Raw genomic sequence first — 21,568 nt, 5'->3', positions numbered from 1 at the left:
GTGTCCAAATTCTTTTTGCCTTATAGCGTATGTCCACCACATGGATTTTCTATAGAACAATTGGGGTATAGACACAAGATTCTATTGTGCATGCCGAAGTCCTATGTGGGACACTCACAGTGCCACTTACATCCCCAGGGAATAATATGGATTCTTCATCTAAGATCATGTGGCCCCTGACTGTACAAATGAAGGATCCTGCTTAGACATACAATGGCTACCCCACCGGAGTCACATTGAGATAAGTATTAAGCATAGCATGCATACGTAGTGAGCAAATATAGCTGCCCTTTGTACATATATAAAAATCACAAACACATAGAAACAAGATTTTAGAACAAGAACACACATTAACCAGATCGATCTACATTACGCTGATGGCAATCACGTTGGTATATACAAAAAAAAAAAAAAAAAAAAAAAGAAAAACCTGTAAAAGACCAATCAATACCTATAGAGCTAGGAGACATGGCAAACAAACACAGCCTTATGTCGCGGAGAGGCACACAGCTGTTCGACCTGATATTCTTTTATTGAACGTTTTGTAGCATTTGTCATAGAAGGCACTTACAATACAGAGAAACAAAGAATTCAAAAAAAGGCACCAAGTGTGCAAACAGTAACCAACACAAAACATAAAAGGACTGCGGAGCACCTCCCCCCCCCCCCCTTTCCCCAATACAGTACATGGTTCTGCTACAGACCTCTCGTGATGTAAAACAGTTAGGATTTTTCATACAAAGTTAAAAATTGTTCTAATATTAAGAATTAAAAGAAAAAAGGAAATGACAAAAAAGATAAAACACACACTGGCAGGAGTCACAAGTGACGTGGTTCTTTAATCACTGGAGCGCGCTCAGTTTTTGCATGGCAGGAGATCTTGGTACATTTCGGCAAGGTGGGCCGCTTCCCTCTGGCCAGAGAGCAAAGCACCATGGGTGGTGGAGTAATACTTTCGATGGGTGGCCTCTCCAGAAAACATCACCTGCAGGGGCTGGAGAAAGAGGAAAAAAGAAAAATAAAATAAAAAACTTAATAAAAAAAAAGGTTTGGGGGTAACTATACCAGTATTGGTATATAACACACACACCAAAAGTATTGGGACGGCACATGAACTTTAATGGCATCCCACCCCATACACACTGTTAGATTTTCTGCAGATTTTTATCTTCAGATTTACCAAAAAAATATATGAGATCAAACCTTGAGGCTACTTTCACACTGGAGCGGTGCACCTTCAGGATGTTAGAAAAAAAATAAATCCTGTAAGCTGCATCTTTGCAGCACCGTCGTATACACTGCTCCTAAAGTGCCGCTGCCCATTGAAATCAATGGGGCAGCGGCATTTGGCACCCTTTTTTGGCCACTAGCAGGAGTTAAAAGCTCCCCGCTAGTAGCCGAATAGCGCCGCTAAAATTACTGTAAAGCGCTGCTAAAAAATAGCGGCGCTTTACCGCCAATGCCTCAGTGTGAAAACCTATGCTACATCCTGGTGGAGGTTTTCTCGATTCAGATATTAATACCCCACAGGAAGTATAATCAAGTGGTTCTACCCCTTATATGTGTTGATCAATGGGTCCTCTGTCTATTTTTCTTTTTGTTCTTTTTGTATTGTTTAATGAATCTGTATTTTGATGTGCCTGACCTCACAGATGTGCTTCTAGAAGAATGTTCACACAATCCCATAGACACACTCCTAAACCTTGTGGACAGCCTTCCCAGAAGAGTTGAAGCTGTTATAGCTGCAAAGGCTGGGCCAACTCAATATTCAACCTTACGGACTAAGACTGGGATGCCATTAAAGTTCATGTCAGGTTATACTGCTGTCTGTACATGCTGGGGAGAGCCTTATTTGTCCTGGTGACCACTGTCACAAAGAAAGACTGATAGGAAAGCCAAGGTATTACAGTTGGCACCAGAACAGGAGGAGAGGGAAAATATTTCAATGGGGATACCTGTTCAAGGAGAGACTTCACCTCACTTTGGAGAATAACTCTTACTTCCTGTTGTGGCAATAGGACAGGAAGTCAAAGGAAACTTGCCCAAGTGACAGAACAAAAAACAAAAACACAGATGTTTTAACAATTTCCTACTGTACCTGAAACAGATTGTTTTGTCTAGGGCTATACCAGACTCAACTGGACTTGTGCTGGAACTGGAGTATTCAGTTTTTTTTTTTTTTTTTTTAAATTATTTTTATTAATTTGCAAGTAAAACAATAAAACAACCTACAGCCTATTGGGCATACCCAGGCTGATTATTACAAAACCCCCCCTGAGTCAAACAATCAGGGAACAACCAAATAACCCTCCCCCTCCCCCCACCCGATACACCGCCACCGGCATGTGCATCCAAACAGAAAAAAGAAAAAAACCCCCTCCCCCTGTACGCTCCAGCACCACTGCACATTACTCAGGACAGTTACTTAATTTGCCCATGCTCCACCGCAGTCCACACTCAGACCCAGGTTAAAATATGCATGCATCACCCTTCACCTACCAATCCCCCATTGCCCACGTAAATACTGACCCAAGGTTACATGAATATCACACAACTTAGAACTCTTCCCCTAGTCACTAATGAAACTCCATCAGTCCGGATTCAAGTCAGCGTTGGTGTCACGCGACTCCGTCCAAATGCCCCATACTTTATGAAATTTAGTGCCACACCCTCGCGAAAGGTAGGTGGCCCTGTAAAGAGGGAGAGCCGTATTCACTAAGTGCTTCCAAAAATTAATAGAGGGGGCTACCGGGGCCTTCCATTTGAGAACAATCGACTTACGGGCATAGTACAGCAATAAGCCCAGGAGTGTTCTGAGCGCTCGGCGTGGAGCCAGCGGCTCGACCAGTCCTAAGAGGCATATCTCGACCGATAAAGGTATGTTAACGGTGGTAACCGCCAGAATAAAATTAGTCACCTCCACCCAGAACCCAGCTATCTGAGGACAGCTCCAGAACATGTGTATGAAATCCGCCGAAAGTGAGTTGCATCTCCAACAAGAATCAGGGACAGATGGATAGATTCTGTGAAGACGTTGCAGAGTGTAATATACCCTATGCACTATTTTGAATTGCACCAATCTATCTCTGGCTGACACTAACTGTAGGAAAGGATACCCCCATACATCTTCCCAGTCCTCCGTATCCAAGGAGGGAAAATCAGCCTCCCACCTTGCCCTTTGGAGTTCCAGACCGGTATGGACACCCGGGAGTAATACCTTGTAGATAGCAGACAACGGTTTGGACAGATCAACATCTCTGAGCAGAGATTCCAACCTTGAGGTGTAAAATGCGACGGGGGCATTTCCAAACTGCGTTCGAAAGGCATGATTAAGTTGTAAGTATCTGAATAAGTGTGAGTTGGGCAGTGTATACTGTTGTTTCAGCCTGTCAAAGGTCTGAATTTTGCCCTCAACACAGAGTTGATCAATATATTTAATACCCCTGCTTGCCCATACACTAGGGTCGGGAATAGAGCCAAATTCCGGTAAATTCGGATTGAGCCAAAGAGGACTATGCGGGGAGATGTGTCCCGAGGGTACGGGGCGCATCAGATTGGCAGCCTTCCATGCCCTTATAACCGCCCTCATTGCAGCAGTAAGAGGAAAAGGGGCTCGCAGACCGCGATACACCAAGTGTCTTAGTGCCTCATACGACCCCAACCACGCCGCTTCCAGGACCACCGCCGCATTGGACTCGTCTGAAACCAGCCAATTATGAGCATGAGTCAGAAGAGCCGCCACATAGTAGGAGTGCAAATCCGGGCAAGCCAATCCACCCTCCCCCCAAGGCCTCTGCAATACCGTGAGCTTAAACCGTGGCTGACCAGCGCCCCAGAGAAAGGACACCAAAAGAGAATTTATCGTGCGAAATATTTTTTTAGGAATCCAGACTGGAGCATGTCTGAGAACATAGAGAAAAGCAGGCAAAAGCTTCATCTTAAATAAATTAATTCTCCCAATCAAAGTGAGAGGGAGATGCGACCATGCCTTCAGTCTAGTCCTCATCCGCCGCACCAGTGGATCCAGATTGAGGGCACAAAAATCAGAGGTAGAGGGGGAAATGTAAATCCCCAAATATTTCATTGTATCTGTCCACATGAGTGGCAGGTTGGGATCCGCAGCTGCCTTGGCTTCCCTGTCTATTGACAAAATTTGAGATTTATCCCAGTTTACCTTAAGCCCTGAACAGTCAGTGAAGTGAGAAAGAATAAGTAGCGTCTCCCTGAGAGACTGGGCCGGGTCACTTAAAAAGAGTATGAGGTCATCTGCATATAAGGCTACCTTCTCCTGTATGGAACCCACCTGTATCCCTCTAACTCCCTCCGCCTTCCTGAGGGCCGACGCGAGTGGCTCCATTGCCAGGGCAAACAGAGCCGGTGACAATGGACAACCCTGCCGCGTTCCTCTCCTAACAGCAAAAGGCTCTGACAAGGCGCCACCCAGCTTAATCTGCGCCAAGGGCTCCTTATATAAAATATGTATCCAATTACAAAATCCCACTCCAAAGCCCATGGCCTCCAAAACTAAGGACATAAACTGCCAGGCCACAGAGTCAAAAGCTTTTTCAATATCTAGTGTAACTATGACCCTCGTAGAAGACTCAGTGGCCGGCAACTGCAAATGTGTAAACACCCGTCGTAGATTTATATCAGTGGACTTCCCTGGCATAAATCCAGTTTGGTCCATCTCAATCAGGGATGACAGGACCGTCCGTAACCTGGTGGCCAGAACCTTCGTCAAAATTTTCAGGTCATAATTTAGCAGGGAGATCGGTCTATAGGAAGCACACAGGGAAATATCCTTGCCAGGCTTAGGGATAAGCACTATATGTGCTTGATACATGGATGGGGGAAGCCCCATCTGAAGTTTGCTATCGGAGAACACTTTTAACAACTTGGGAGCAATCAGTGGGGCATACATCCTGTACCAGTCGCCAGGTAGACCATCAGGTCCAGGAGTCTTTCCACCAGGGAGTGAGCGAATTGCCTCCTCCACTTCCTCCAAGGTAAAATCCTTATCTAGGAATTCCCGGTCCTCCTGTGATAGAGAGGGCAAATTTAAGGAGGAAAGAAATTCCCTCTGCGCTTCCACCGACCCCCCTGGAACCTCAGCATACAGTTGTTCATAGAAGGCCCTGAACTCAGAAAGTATCATGTCAGGCGCGGACACCAACTGACCATCCGAACCATAGATCTCTGAGACAACTGTCTGCATTTTAGAATCAGCTACTAAATTTGCCAGAAGCTTACCATTTTTGTCCCCGGATTCGAAGATTTTCCCTGCCAGAGACTTCAGATCTAAGTGTGTGGCCTCCGCAAGATGAAGGGATAGGGCCCGTCTTGAATCAGCCAGCCGAGTAAAGCGCTCCGGGGTCGGTGAGGTGGAAAAAGCCTCAGCCGCCTCGGCCTCGCTCCCCTCAAGCTGCCGCATCCGAGATGACATCTCAGAGCGGACCGCCTTGATAGCCGAAATATATTCCCCCCTGGTATTGGCCTTAAAAGCATCCCAGACCATCTGTACCGAGGCAGAACCCTCATTCAGATCCCAATATTGTTTCAGCTTAGGAGCGACCTCCTCCCCCACCCGCAAGTCCTGTACCCATTTGGACGCCAGACGCCAACAACCTGTACCCCTGGTGTCCGACAACTGCAAGGTGACCTCCAAAGGTGCGTGGTCAGAGAGGCCTGCAGGTAGGTACAGGGCCCCCCTCACCGACGTCAGGGCCCCAGAGTTGCCGAAGACCAAATCAATCCGAGAGCCCGATCTATGTGTGGAGGAGTGGAAAGAATAGGCCCGTACGCCCACATTCCTCCATCTCCAGATCTCAGTGTAGTTAAACGTTTGGGCCCACTGCAGTAGATCTGGCGAATAAGCCCTGTTCGGGTTGGATGAGTCCAGGGACGGGTCTAAAATAGAGTTAAAATCCCCAGCTATGTACAATCTGGAGAACTGTAGGGGAGCCAGCAGTTCAGCAATCTTATACAAAATCTGTGGATTGAAAGGGGGGGGCACATATACGTTGACCAAAGCGTAAACCACCTGGCCAATCTCTAACAGTAGGACAATAAATCTACCCCCTTGGTCAGTGTGCAGGTGAACAACTTTGTAAGCTAGTGATTTGTTTAGCAAGATGGCCACTCCCCTCGCATAACTAGAGTATGTGGCATGAAATGCCTGTCTCACCCAGGGCCTGCGCAGGGCAAGGATTTTATTCCCCAGGAGATGAGTCTCCTGAAGAAAAAGTACATGGGGTCTGTGATTATTCAGGTATTTAAACATCAACGCCCTTTTTACCTTATCATTAAGGCCCCGCACGTTCCAAGACACTAATCTCAACGCCATGGAAGCAATTAATAATTATGATAGTACAGTAATACACATACAATATCCCAGTATCCTGCCAGCGAACATGGTGCAAGGCAGCACAACATACAAAACAGGTGCATTTATCAGTGGATTCAGAGCGGGAGTATTCAGTTTTAAAGTAGAAATATAGGCAACACCCCCCTCCCCCCCAGTTTGGAAATGATAGCTGCTGCTCCAGGATATGCCGCCATATAGTAGTCGGTATAACGATTGAGCCGGTGTTTCTAGATCTATGCATTGTATCTGTCTTCACCTTGAACCTGAAGTGCACTACAGGATATAGACAGGCAAGTGCCCCTTTGAGAACTTAAGACGCCATCTCCCTGGCAGGGTTTCTTGGTCTGTCATCCACCCAGTGTTTTTTGGATACAATCTTATGCCTGTCCTGCAATTGGGAGAGATCAATAGCGTGCTCACTGGACCCTCCTGAGACAAGTTCTGCTTTATACGCAACCTTTTCTAACCTCACCCCCTAAGCACCTGAAAAAGCAGACAAGGCGAAAAAGCGTTCGCATGAGGTATCCTTCCCTTGTGTGACATTTGTATGTATTTCAATAATCTGTAATAAAAAAAGTTAAGCATGACACAAATATTAAATTTTCACAAAGTTTGCTGCCTCCACTTTTATGATGCCAATTTGCATATACTCCAGAATGTTATGAAGGTTGATCAGATGAATTGCACTTAATTGCAAAGTCCCTCTGACATGAAAATGAACTTAATCCCATAAAAAAATATTTCTACTGAATTTATAAAGAAGGCTTCAGCGTGCCCAATAAAGTCCAGCAAGCACCAGGACTGTGTCATACAGTTGATTCAGCTGCGGGTTCGGGACACCACCAGTGCAGAGCTTGCTCAGGAATGGCAGCAGGCAGGTGTGAGTGCATTTGCACGCACAGTGAGAAGACTTTTAGAGGATGGCTTGGTGTCAAGAAGGGCAGCAAAGAAGCCATTCCTCTCCAGGAAAAACCATCAGGGACAGACTGATATTCTGCAAAAGATACAGGGATTGGACTGCAGTAAAGTCATTTTCTCTGATTGTTTGGGGCATCCGGAAAAAAAACCTTGTCCGGAGAAGAAAAGGTGATCGCTATCAGTCCTGTGTCATGCCAACAGTAAAGCATCCTGAGACCTTTCATGTGTGGGGTTGCTTCTCAGCCAAGCGATTGGTGGGCTCACTCAAACTCACAAAGAAAGAATGGTACAAAAACATCCTCCGAGAGCAACTTCTTCCAACCATCCAAGAACAGTTTGGTGATGAACAATGCCTTTTCCAGCATGATGGAGCACTTTGCCATAAATTTGATACCCAATTGGCCCGATGAACAAAACATCAAACTTTTGGGTCCATGGCCAGGAAGCTCCCCAGACCTTAATCCCATTGAGAACTTGTGGTCAAGTCTCAAGAGTAGGCAAACGAAAACAAAAAAAAACCCCCACAAATTCTGACAAACTCCAAGCATTGATTATGCAAGAATGGGCTGCCATCAGTCAGCATGTGGCCCAGAAGTTGATTGATGGCATGCCAAGGCGAATTGCAGAGGTCCTGAAAAAGAAGGGTCAACACTGCAACACTGCATACATTGACTTTACATAAACTTAAAGTGGTTTTACCTACAGTTAAGCCTATATTAAGGCTTACCTGTAGGTGCTGGAAATATCTCCTAAATCTCCACAGTGTAGGAGATATTTATAATAAAGCCGTGCGCCAATAACTACGGCACATGCACACTTTAGAAAGGGCAGGTCATGCCGTGAATGGCGGCTCCTGTGCGCACGCACAAGAGTGACGTCGCGTGACTCCGGCCAGGCACAGAGCCTGAGTTCACACCCCTCGGAAGGAAGAGGGGCGAAGATGGATGCTCCCTGCTAGTGGGGACAGCGGTGACATTACAGGCTTCGGGTTTCAGGTAAGCGACACATAATGGGCTACTATGCGATGTATACTAGTCCATTATGCTTTACCTTTGCAGGGAAATAAAGAGGAAGTAAAACCCATCTTTAACCTCCCTGGCGGTACGATTATTTCGGATTTTAGGTGCTGAAAGCGGTACTATTATTTTGCATGAAAATTTGGTTTTTTATATTGTAGTCCTGTAATTCTTAGCAATAACTCACTTAAATCTGTCCAAACCAGAGTCTAGGAGACATCCTGAGTATGATAAAGTTTGAAAAATGAAATCATAAATTATAAAATAATAAAATTTATTCAATAATGTAATCAAAACAAAAACACAGAAATTTGCTGAGTTGCAGAATTGTCACTGTCATTACTTTTCAGTATTCGATGACGAATCTCCCCACAAATAGCTATCCCTCAATTCTGCGAGCGATTCCAGTTTATTATCGCTGTTTTCTAGCTGGTGTAAAACCATTTTTGATGTAAAGGGACAGTTTTGGTTGCTATGGACAATCTCCAGTTTCCAGGCATAAAGAACAGTTTTTATAATATAAAACTGCATGCAGGACACTGGGCAGACCACTAGGGACAAAGGGGATGTGAAATAATTACATACAGCAATGTGATCTGCAAGATTACATTATACTGTACGTAATGTGTGTGTTTCACTTTTTGAATTTGGCGCCGATCTCCGTCCCTGTGCGTCGCAACGCTCGCAGGGCACAGATCTGCGATGTGATGAATCGAGCGGAGCACGGCTCGCTCGTACAGTGCGGGGACATCTCTGGATCCAAGGGAGAAAGTAAATAAGCTCTCCCTGCATTCAGCAATGCGGTCCCGAGTCTGGCTCGGGGTTACCGCTTTTGGCATAAAAATTCCACCCCGAGCCAGACTCGGGAATACCGCCAGGGGGATTAACGCAATTAATAGAAGCCTTTGACACTTATGAAAGGCTTGTAATTATACAATAGTAACATCTGACAAAAAGATCTAAAAACACTAAAGCAGCACTTTGTGAAAAGAAAATTTGTGTCATTCTCAAAACTTTTGATAGAGATCAGGAATTAGGACTTCTATTCTGGATGCCTGTTCCAGGTCTGCAACACATAGTGAAGCCATGCACAGCCAGGGAAGAAGAATTTCTGATAGAAATACATCAAGGCAAGTATATACACAATCCCTGTTACAGGGGAGATGTGATCATGTATTAGGGATCGACTGATTATCTGTGAGGGCGTTCACTTTTTTTTTTTTTAAGTATCGTATTGGGCACAAATGTACACGATATTACTTTAAGGGGTTTACTGAGCCCAGATACCATTCTTTAGAGCAGACGGTTGGCTTTATTGCAACAACCACCGATGCGGCTCGGCTATTACTACAAACAACCTCATGCCCCTCACCCGGGCTCTTCCATCTCACCGAGAGGCCCGAGCAACCAGCCGGCACATCTGCTGGCTGGCCGAAGACCCGAAGCCGGTGCTTCATTCGGCTCTCGGATATAGTGACCCCCGAAGCGACGCCGTGACATCACCTCCCAGATTACTGGCATCTTAAAAAGTTTTAAAAAATATCAAGTATTCAAAAACGCAGATCTTAATGTTTTAAATACTTTCAAGTGCAGAGGAGGGGTTTGGAGTCTTAAAGACCCCCATAAAGAGTACCTGTCACTGCCTATTATTGTCACAAGGGATGTTTACATTCCTTGTGACAGCAGAAAAAAAAAAAAAAGGGGGGAGAAAATGTACAGAATTGGCACACTATATCGGCTATCGGCCTGAGAGGTATGTGTGAGAGTGTATAATAGGGACAGTAAGTGGCTGGAGTAGAGTTATGTGTAATGTACAATGTAGTACATTGACAATGTAAAAAAAAAAAAAAAAAAAGAAAAAAAAAAGCCATTTGTAAGGTGTGCGGCCCTTGCCTGGGTACTTACAGCAGTTTTGGAGCTCTCTGTATAAGGCAGCGGCTTCACCAACTTCTCCACATCTGCCCCGCTGGAGCCAACCTGGGTGTAGGAATAGGAGCCAAAGAAGTGCGGGTTAGTGCCCCAGAAGGACCTCAGGATACGCCGAGGTTTTGGAATGTTCGGATTCCCTGTAGTGAAAAAGCAAAAATTATAATTGGTGTAAAGTTAAATGCCACAATCAGGCTGTAAAGTGCAAAAACCACATCCACTTCTGAACGTTAACCTGTCACTTTGATTTCCCAGCATACTGCAGGCACCCCTCCTATACCAGAACGGACCTCCTCCCCAAAAATCAGACATATGACGGCTTACTAAAAAAAAAAATAAAAAAAAAAAATAAATATAAAAAAAAAGGTAAATTTTACACATAACTCCACGGGGGGGAGGGAGAAGGGAAGAAACAGCAGGACACTGGCCTTCCCAGTGAATGGCTGGGGAAGAAGGGAAGAAGGGGTGGGGGGGGGGGGGGGGTTTGTCAGCAAAAAAGTCTGATCATTAGAAGAGAGCAGGCTAAGCTCCCAGCACTGCTAGAGAACTGAACACTGTACGCATGCTTAGTGTGGTCAGTTTAATAGGAAAGCAGATGGGCTGGCAGGAACACTGGGGATTTCACATAAAAGGAAGCAATAAAAAAAAAAAAAAAAAAAACAGGAGACTCTCATACAAGTACATGGTACAGCAGGCACATTTTAGGAATATGAAATGTTGATTTTACACACTCTAAGGCTACTTTGTCCTATTGAAACTGCATGTACATTCACACTGTGCAAATGGGAGCAAAAGCTACTTTCTCTTCAGGTTGAATGTTTCATACGGAACAGTGTGAATTAGGAAAATACCACATTATGGCCACTAGATGGAGCTGATGATCATAGTAAATGATTTTTTCCTATATTCATCAGATCCATTTAGTGACAATAGGTTTCCTGATGGACTATTCTGTATGAATAAAGAGCGCTCAATCCAGGTTTTACCACACATTCTCACAGATCAAAACTACATGCAGCTTCACAAGATGGGGGGGGGGCGCCAAAGTCAAAGGCTTCTGAAAAGTGATCCTGCACAGACCACAGTGATCGCGGCTAGTAGTGTATACATAGCCTAACGGACGCAAGTTTAAAAGTGATTGTGAAGCTTTAAATGTAAAAAAAAAAAAAAAAAAAAAAAAAAGAAAAAAGAAAAAAGAAAAAAGAAAAAAAAAAGAAAAAAAATCAACATGCCCTACTTGCCTAAACTGTGCAGTTTGTTTTGCACAGAGTGGTCCCTAACACCGACTTCTGGGTCCCTCTGCGGCTCCTCCCCGAATCAGATAACCCCCTAGAACAGTGATGGCGAACCTTGGCACCCCAGATGTTTTGGAACTACATTTCCCATGATGCTCATGCACTTTGCAGTGTATTTGAGCATCATGGGAAATGTAGTTCCAAAACATCTGGGGTGCCAAGGTTCGCCATCACTGCCCTAGAACAATGATGGAGAACCTTGGCACCCCAGATATTTTGGAACTACATTTCCCATGATGCTCCACTACACTGCAGAGTGCATGAGCATCATGGGAAATGTAGTTCCAAAACATCTGGGGTGCCAAGATTCACCATCACTGCTCCCAAGTCCAGCATTCGGCGTCCATAGCCACTGAATGTAGGACTCGTCCCTGCCCCCCACATCATTGGATTTTATTGACAGCAGCGGGACCCAATGCCTGCGCTGCTATCAATCTATCCAATCAAGTACCGAGAACTCTGGGAAGAGGGACAGCGCATCCCTGGGCTCAGGTAAGTAAAAAACGGGGGGGGGGGGGGGTCCCCAGATAAGACTCCCCGAAAACTGGGACTGGACGGGGTACCATTGGCTCTATGGCCATTAGCTCAACCATTTAAAAAGGAGGTCAGCAAGTTCAGTCCGCAGATTACTCTCATGCCACATTTCTCTTAGGCCTCTTTCACACGGGGCGGATCAGTAATGATCCGCCCCGTGAGGATCCGCTCGCTCAGCGGGGATCGCTCCGTTGTCCCGGCTGAGCCGGCTGCAGACAGGGCGGTCTCCGCACACTGTGCAGGGACCGCCCTGTCAGATCTCCGCTCTCCTCTATGGGGATTGGATGAGCTCGGACCGTGTGTCCGTGTTCATCCGATCCGCTCTGCAGACGGATAGAAAAATAGGATTTTCCTCCGTCTGCAGAATCGGACTGTTGCGGAGGCGGAGGAAATCGGGTGTCTGCGGATGCTCATCCACAGACACCCGCTATCCCATAGGGATGAATGCATGTCCGTATTTCATCCGCAAACGGATGGATGAAATACGGACATACCATCCGCATGTGTGAAAGGGGCCTAAAGCTATATTTTGAAATATTAGAATAAATCATTCTAGAACAAAATCACAGAGACCTCTCAGACGGGAAGAGGGTGTGACTGCCATCTGTATATTATGAACCTAAAGCCACGCTAATGCCAATGGTTACTGAAGAAGCACCAGACCAAAAAATAAAATAAAAAAAAAATTATTGAAAAGGGATGACAATCCACAGGAAATATGGTCAGTAAATGTCATTTCCAGGAATAGATTACTTAATTTCATAAAGTAAAACCATCAAGATTAGGATCCCGGGTTTTGACTATGTGACAGTCATTTTCAGGTCTGAGATTTGTACATGGCTGAAAATAACCGGACTACTCTGAATACAATTCATAATCATCCGGCGCTGCCACTACCTTTGTCCCCAAAGCGTTTGTAAAGTCACCCCCCCCCCCCCCATTTTAAAATAACAAAACATGTCACTTATCTGCTCTGTGCAGAGAACTGAATTTTTCATGTTTTTCGTTTTTAAAGTGTTACTAAACCCAGGACCCTGCATTTATTATATCTCTCACAGAACATGGAAATGCAATAGTTTTAGTAAACATAAATGGCTAAATATCTTTTCTCATCAGCAGTATATAGCAGTCTTGTGACTTCTATCAGTGTCTGGTTAGCGCATTATCCTCTGACTGACCTATGATGTGGCTGGGCCCCTGATCCTCTCTGCCTGGACAGTGCTGATGGGTGGGTGCATGTGATCAGCACAAGGCCAAAGAGGAGAGGGGAAAAAAAAAAAAAAACACCACACTAGCAATACACACCAAACTGAGCATGTGCAGCTGGTCACTAAGGCTCTTCTCTATCAGCTGATTGGGGACAGTGGAAGAAGGGGAGGACCGGAGAAGACAGAATCGAACAGGTTTTTTTTATCACAATGCACTGGATTAACCCCTTTAGTTCCACAGTGAGTATAACAAGCATGCTTTAATGCACATACTGACTGATTTTACTGTTGTAGGTCTAGTAACACTTTAAGCACACCAGCACTGAGTTGTATAGTCACTTCATACTTGATTAATAAATATGATATACACAGCGGTGACACGTTGTGGGCAGTGGGCTGGTACACGGATCAGTCATTAGCTGGTGACAGATCGCACCACACATGGAGGACATTATGATGTCCAGTGAGAAGAAAGACAAAAGGCCTGTCTGGCTGTCAATCTGCTATAGACTGTGCAGCAAGGTGTAACCCCCTTAGTGCCAGGCCTTTAAAAAGCAGGGGTCCCAAACTGGCGGCCCTCCAGATTTTGTAAAAAACAATCCCATGAGGTATTGCAAGGCTGACAGTTACAAACATGACTCCATCAGGCAGAGGCTTGATGGGCCTTGTAGTGCCGCAACAGCTGGGGGGCCGCCAGTTTGAGACCCCAGCTTTAAAGGGTTTGCTATGTGGGGCTTGGCTTATGGCCACATGGCCGCCGTGATTGGCTGTCACATGATCGCAAGTTATCATGCGCTCTCACAACCACACTGCTGCACGCAAATATGCGGCTGCTCTGCGCCAACTGGTTAAAGTACAACTAAGAGGGAAAACTTTTTTTTTCAGTTTAGTATAGAGTGGAGAGGGATTAGAACTCCATGTCCGTTTATATTGCTGTCTGTGCCCCCGTGAGGGAGATTCACCCTCCATTTGTCCCGTTTACCATCATCAATGAAAGTAAAAAGGAAGATCCCACATGTTGGGGTGTCCCCAGAAAAGTAATAGAGGAGAAATTTTTCAATGGGGACATTAGTTCTGGTGACATGGGGGTCCCCAAAGAACTCCCTCAGTTTTCAGGGATTTCCTCCTCGCTCCTGGCTTCTCCTCCATCATGGAGAGGCACTTTCCATGGGGGTACCCATGTGGGTGTGCTCACAAGTCCCGCTGCTGCGTCCATTGACACAGACAGCATTAAAGGTGAAAAACCTGGAGACTTAAACCCTTTAACCACTTGCCTACAGGGCACTTTCACCCCCCCTCCTGCCCAGGAAAAAATTTCAGCGCCGTCATACAACACTGTACCCAAATTAAACTTTTTATCATTTTCTTCACACAAAGAGCTTTTTGGTGGCATTTAATCACTGATGTATTTCAACTTTTTTTTTTTGTAAAAATGTAAAGAAAAAAAAAAATATATAAAATACAAATTTTAGTTTGCCAGTACATTTTTGTATGTAAGCAATTTTTCTCCTTCACTGATGTAAGTTAATGAGGCAGCACTGAAAGGCAGCAGTGACTGGCAACACTAATGGGCACTGATGGGCTTTACTGTAATCAGGGCACGGATAATCAGTGCCTGGCTGTTCCCTGCAAGGAGATGCTGCTGATCGCCTATCCTCGTTACACTCCCACGCACTTCCTCGCTTACATGTGCCCGGCAGGGATTGGACACAGCCAATCACACGGCTCTTTAACCGAGTTTGGGGTCGTGCCATATCCTAGCAACATGGTGCGACTGCCCGCAGGTATGGCTGTTCTGGGGCAGCGTCATGACCTCCACCCAGAACAAGAGCCGCACTGTCCCTTCATCATTTGATGGTGGAAAACGCCTAAAGTCTGTTGTATGTATGTATGTATGTGTGTATATATATATATATATATATATATATATATATATATAATTTTTTTTTTTTTTATATTACACACACCCCAAGCAGCTTGCTGTGAAATGCTGAGCTGCACAGCACGTGTGTCCATTCAGACACAGAGCCATGCCTCCTCTCTCCTCATTGGCTCACCGACTGATTGGCAGCAGTGCAAGCCAATGACACCCACTGCTGTGTCTCAACCAATCAGGAGGGAGAGTCCTGGCTGGACTGAGGTGGGGCTCAGGTAAGTATTGTGGGGTCTGCTGCACACTGCATAGAATGCAGCAAGATTAAAAAAAAAAAATAATTTTGCCTTTAGAATCACTTTAAGGCAAACATGACAGCTTCGGCCACACACTATTCATTTTTTCTGTATTTCTAGGAACATCTATAACAAACATTACATTGAGTAAAACATCAGGATAAGGATCCTTATTTTGAAAACATGACAGTTTTTAGCCCAATGAAATATGGAAATTAGGACCATATGATGAAAAGAAAGATCCCTACCTTTGTGGTAAGGAACGACCCTTTACAACAGTTTTTCTTTGCGATCCGCAAGCCATGGGACCGCACTTTGTACAATTCTACTTTTACTGCTAAATAGCTTGTCTGTTACAGATGGTGCACACCTGACAGTTACTGCAGTAAATACTACTGACCAAAAGTGAAATCTGATGAGAAATGGTGAGCGGTGGTTAGAAATACACAAAGCTTTACAGGAAAAGCGATTCTGAATAACACAGGAGGGGATTGGAAAAAGCAGAGGGAACCTGCAGAAGTTTGAGGATTTTATTTTATTAATTAATGGGCAAGTTTTGGGATATTTTCCTTCCTTGTTCCATACTCACATCAGTGAATGCTGGTTCCAGGTCAGTGACCCAGCAAGGGTGATGGCCCTGGAACTTGCACCTCGGAAAAAAAATAAAAAATCACGAGCTGCCATCTTGAGACATTTCCGGACCTAGTCTGAGAACACTTTTTGGGGCACCAGTAAAAGGTATCAGCCCATTACAGTTCACCTTTAAAGGTTGAATTCTGGGCACAAAGACTGTCACATGTTCCTTAAACCACTTCGCCTAAGGTGGACATCATATGACGTGGAGATATTTAAATGATGGGTGCAGCTATAGGAATCATCCAGATCTTTTTTTCATCCGGCGATTCACTCACATGTAAAAGCCATCATTGCGGCCGTTTAGCTGCTAGATTGCTTTTACAGGCGGCGGCCCACCCCTCCAGTCATCCTCGTGCGCTTCTCCTGGCCTCTCCCCTGCAATCAGGGATGCAGACAATAAATCTCCTAGCAGAGGTGATTCACAATAGAGCTGGCCATGGACTAGATGGTGCCAGGCCATCTCGATGACCCTCGGAGACCAAACGTTAGGACTGCCATGACGTTACCGGCAAATGTAAACACTGATTTTTTTTTTTTAAACTAGAAAGACTGAGATCAATTTTTATATGTCAGGCTTTCCAGCAGAGAAGGAAAGATGTGGGGACTTCTAGACCCCAGATCTCTCCATAAAGAGGATCCGTCATGCCCTATTCCTTTTACAAGGGATGTTTACATAGGAATAAAAAGTAATCAAAAAAATGTAAGGGAAAGTGTAAATAAAAATAAAATAGCGCCCTATCCCCTCACATATGTAAAATGGTGCTCAACCCACACATGCGGTATAGCCGCAAACGTTAGAGGAGGTCTTGTGCTTGGATTATTGCTCTCATTCTAACTGTAAAAAAAAAAAAAAAAAAAAAAAAAAGTTAGCTTCGCCTATGGAGATTTTTAAGTACTGAAGTTTGGTGCCATTCCAAGCGTGTGCAATTTTAAATCGTGACATCTTAAGCATCTAGTTAAGCAGCGGAAATCATCTTTCACATTACAGAAAAGTTGGGGTAAATGTTTTTTGTAATTCATGAAAGTGTTTATTTTTCCCCCAAAAAATTGCTGCGCAAATACCGTGACAAACTGCAACCACCATTTTATAACCTAAAGGGCTCTGCTAAAAAAAAAAAAAAAAAAAAAAAAAATTTCTATCTCCACACACCTCTCCATTTTTCTTCTTCTTTAATGTGGGGGTTCTGGGTAATTTTCTAGCAAAAATAAAAATATGGATTTGTACATGTAGGAGAGGAATGCCAGAATTGGCTTGGGATGGAAATGGTTAAGAGCCACAAAGGATATAAATCTAATGTATGCCTTAGCAAATCCAGATGTTACCTTGTAAAAGCAGCAGTGATATCACTATGCGGTATATAACCAGTGCAAAAAGCAGAGCGGTGGGAGAGATGCCACCCACTACAGGCTGTCTGCAGAAAACTACAGGAAGGGGCGGAGACAAGACCAGTCATCCTGCACAAGGAGAGAGAGAGTAGCTATGGCCGGTCTTTATTACAGGAAGCTCCTGCACAGGGGTAACATCTCACACTGGATTACTGCACAGATCTGGAAGAAATACACAAAACGCTTCCACAATTCAAGAAAATAAACAGGACTCTTGTATTTGCATACCGCAGAGTTCAGCTCCAAGTTTGTATTGTCATATAAATAACTATGAGGCATGTTAAAATCATCCACCTCAATAAAATATAAACCCAAAGCAGCCCTCATTAATAGCCGAGTTATCCTAATCACTACTGTCCTGACCTTCATGTGGACAAGCGGAAACTTAAACTGTACTTGTAAACATTTCTAGAAGACAGATTGTATTACATGGTGAAGGGAGGTCGCTGGAAAAGAGGACAGAGGGCACCAGGGACTTGGCAGTCAACATATGTGACATAATAAAGCTTAAAACCTACAAATACAAGGCCACCGAGATTATAGATCCCATTTGTAAAACAAAGCACGTCTGCGCCTGCGGCTGCAGTGCTACTGAACATTCACCCCTTTCTCCATACAGAGTAAGGCCACCCATCCTCAGTGATGGGCCACCAGGGTGTGGAGGCACAGCCTTGCTCTTGAAACTGATAGAAGTGTTCCTATTCACTGGGAACAGGAGAAGACATGGGGAGGAAGGTGCCTGGTTTTAATATTTAGGCACCAGTTAAAGTGCAACCAAAAACTAAATGAAAACCACGACAAACTACATCATAGACGTCCTTCAATTACACTCATAGCTCCACTTTCTGTATATAGTGACAGTTGCTTTAAAAAAAAAAAAAAAAAAACAGTAAATTGTGTCCACAGCAGGTAGCCAAATGAGACACTAAGCAAAAATCAAAGAGCTAGTGTCTAGTGTAGAGGTCCACCTCCTAGTGGAAGGAGCAACTTTGTTTTACCTTGGGTTCAGCTTTCTGTAAGAGCAGATCAGCCAGTGTTGGTGTTTGCATAAAGGACAGTAGAATAAAATGCAAATCTTATGCCTCTTGCACACAATTCTCCCGCTTGAGCATCTACTTTTATGCCGCGTACGCACGATCGGAATAAGCTCTGATGGTTTTTCCGACGGAATTCCGTCAGGATTCCGCTCAAGCTTGGCTTGCATACATACGGTCACGCGCAAGTTCTGTGAACTTTCGACCGCCAAGTACGCCATGACGTATAACACTACGGTGAGCCGAGAAAATTAAGTTCAATGCTTCCGAGAATGCGTCGAATTGTTTCCGAGCGTGCATAGGAATTTTGCGCGTCGGAATTTGTACAGACGATCGGAATTTCCATCCGAAAAATTGAGAACATGCTCTCGATCTTATGCTGGCCGAAATTCCGCTGGCAAAAGTCCGATGGAGCATACACACTGTCGCATTTTCCAACCAAAAGCTCTCATCGGTCTTTTGCTGGCCGAATTTCCAATCGTGTGTATGGGGCATTAGCCTTTTTTCGTATAAGTTTGCGCATATGCGTTTGTGCAATTTCACACGCACTTGTTCTTGTTCTGCAGTATGTAAATGGCCATGTGCGCATGAGGCATAAATTACTGAGCAAAAATGCAGATTTTTCTATTAAAAAAAAATAAAAATAAAGAATGCACGGCGCTTGTTAATGCGCCTGTGTGCAAAGGCACATTATAATTAATGGGCTGTATTTTATCTCCGTAAAAAAAAAAAAAAAATATATAATAATAATAATAATAATAATAATAATAATACCTGTCTGCAGCAGCCACCCCGCCCCCCAATACTTACCTGAGCCCCATCTTGGTCCAGCACTGCGCACAAGAGCAGTGGCTCTCCATGGTCTCTGCCTCCTCATTGGCAGAGACAGCGGTGGGATCCATTGACTCCCGCTAATGTCAATTACAGCCAGTGAGCCAATAAGGAGAGAGTGGGGGGGGGGGGGGGGGCGATACCCACTCTGAATGGACAGACAATACTTCATATTCTCATTGCACACGTTCCTGGATACGTTTTCAAAGTTTGGGTACTGCAGCAACAACCAGCTGGCTACTGGTTCAAGTCACAAAGTAGATATTTGCCAGCACACCATGGATTATTTATTGCATGATCACAACACAAGGAGAGTGCAACGTTTCGGAGTTACACAGGACCCCTTTGTCAGGCATGTGATCACATGCCTGATGAAGGGGTCCTGCGTGACTCCGAAACGTTGCACTCTCCTTGTGTTGTGATCATGCAATAATCAGTTTGGACGCTACTTTGCGTCGATCCATGGTGTGCTGGCAAATATCTATTTTGAATGGACAAAGACCAGCAGCTCGGAGAGCGAGCCTGCTCAGGTAGCAGCTTACTATGGCGGCACACAACAGGAGGGGAGGAGCCAGAAGCGTTGGTGGGGGATTCAAGAGGAGGATCAGGGCTGCCCTGTCCAAATGCATGGCACAGAAAAGGTAAGTATAACATATTATAATAAAATAGAAAAAAATAAAAAATAATCAGCCTCCAATATCACTTTACGTTAGTAATGAAGTAAAAAACCCTGGCCAAAAAGGCCTTTGCCTGCAGTTCAATTATCTTTTGGGTTGAATGATGCCAGTACCATACAATCCACTCTTTGTGATCCAAGGAGGTCAAAGATCACAGGGGGCGGCTGCAGAGATTGACGTCATTACATAGCACCATTTTCACCAGTATTCAGGACTTGCCCATTGCCGAAAAAGAAAAATTCCCTGAGCAGGCATCACGTGGTTGAACTAAAAGACCCTTGGAAAAGTAGCATACATGAAAATAATGTTAAAGTTATTTGGGTTTGAGGTGGCAGTGGAAGCTTAAAACCCAGGATTGGTTTAAATCCAATCAATTTGCATAATTCAGCTACCATGGTGTGGGACAGGTGTTGGTAGTTGCATAGCTGAAGGAGCAGATTCTTGCATCAGCCAGGGCCCTAAAGGTACTAGTTACACTTCTGATACATGGGTGACAGATGGTGTGAAAAGCACCCATCCATGTTAAAAGGAGTTGATAGAAACTTTCAAACGATATAGTAAAAAAAATAAAATAAAAAAAATAAATAAAAAAAACCCACGCACGTTTTACATTAAGATCGTTAGAAGAGGATCAGAACCAAAGAATACACCTGAGTTGTGGTAGGACAGATTTAAACGTAGCTAAGTAGTGAGTATGGAAGTAGGGAGGGGAGAGCCAGCACTGGAGAATCCAATATGAAGATCAGCAGGCTACTCAGATGACCAAACTCCTACACCCAAAATCTCATTATGGTGGACTGGCTTTAATGCCTTTGTTTTGCTGTGAAGTACTAACCTGTAAATTTTCTCAACAGTTCAGTGCAGGTTTCGGCAACAGTCTCATCATCGCATTTCTCCATGATCAACGCCTCCTCCCCACAGATCCAACCGCTAAGCACATAACCGTATCGCTCTGGAGGGTACAACACATCGAAGCTACAGATCTTCTTATACCACAAGTCCTCTGGATACGTCAAGCTCTCACTTTCTGCCTCGTCCTCCCAGACGAACTGGATGCTGTTACACTCCGGACTCCAGAACGGCTCTTCGAATTCCAGGAAGATCTTGTCGGTGGTGCTGATCCCCAACTTCTCAATTGCCATGACTTTTTCTTCCGGAAGGCGTGGGTGAAACAGCGTTTCGTGAAATTTCTTCAAGACTCCCAGCGAAATCGTAACGATCACATGATCAGCGGGAATTAACTCGCAGTCTTCGCATTCAACAAAGACTGGATAGCCCTTGTCCTCCATCTGGTCGTTGTTGTGGTCAGCTACCCCCTCAATCCGCTTGCGGATGGAACGATTCCAGTGGATGCACTTGATAGGTTTGCGCAGCTGGATGACCGATTGAGGGATGGAGGACGATAAGAGTTCCACAATCTTAATGAAGCCACAGGGAATGACGTGATGGGCACCAGGAATTTCTGTCCACTCCCCAAACTCGCTGAGTGACACTTCATCCATACTGTGTGAACTGCTCTCGCAACTTTCCACCTAGGAATAAAATTTAAAAAAAAATTGTAACCAAGACAAAGC

At 44.6% G+C, this 21,568-nt stretch overlaps 1 protein-coding gene across 1 annotated transcript in view; it reads right to left on the bottom strand.

Annotated features, from left to right (window-relative positions):
• Positions 1-513: 513 nt before the first annotated feature.
• SMOX (spermine oxidase) overlaps positions 514-21,568 on the bottom strand; it is a 58,112-nt gene continuing 37,057 nt past the window's right edge. Inside the window, exons 5-7 of the mRNA XM_077478011.1 lie at positions 20,830-21,526; positions 10,204-10,364; positions 514-994 (exon numbers count right to left, since the gene is read on the bottom strand). Of these exons, the coding sequence (XP_077334137.1) occupies positions 857-994; positions 10,204-10,364; positions 20,830-21,526 (996 nt within the window). The 3' untranslated portion in view covers positions 514-856. The remainder of the gene's footprint in view (positions 995-10,203; positions 10,365-20,829; positions 21,527-21,568) is intronic.

Source organism: Lithobates pipiens, unplaced genomic scaffold (assembly GCF_037356315.1).
Source record: "Lithobates pipiens isolate NorthernLeopardFrog02 unplaced genomic scaffold, aLitPip1_a1.2 Scaffold_13, whole genome shotgun sequence".
Lineage (NCBI taxonomy): Eukaryota > Metazoa > Chordata > Amphibia > Anura > Ranidae > Lithobates > Lithobates pipiens.
The sequence above is the reverse complement of the archived record's forward strand: the minus strand, read 5'-3'. Positions and strand labels throughout refer to the sequence as shown.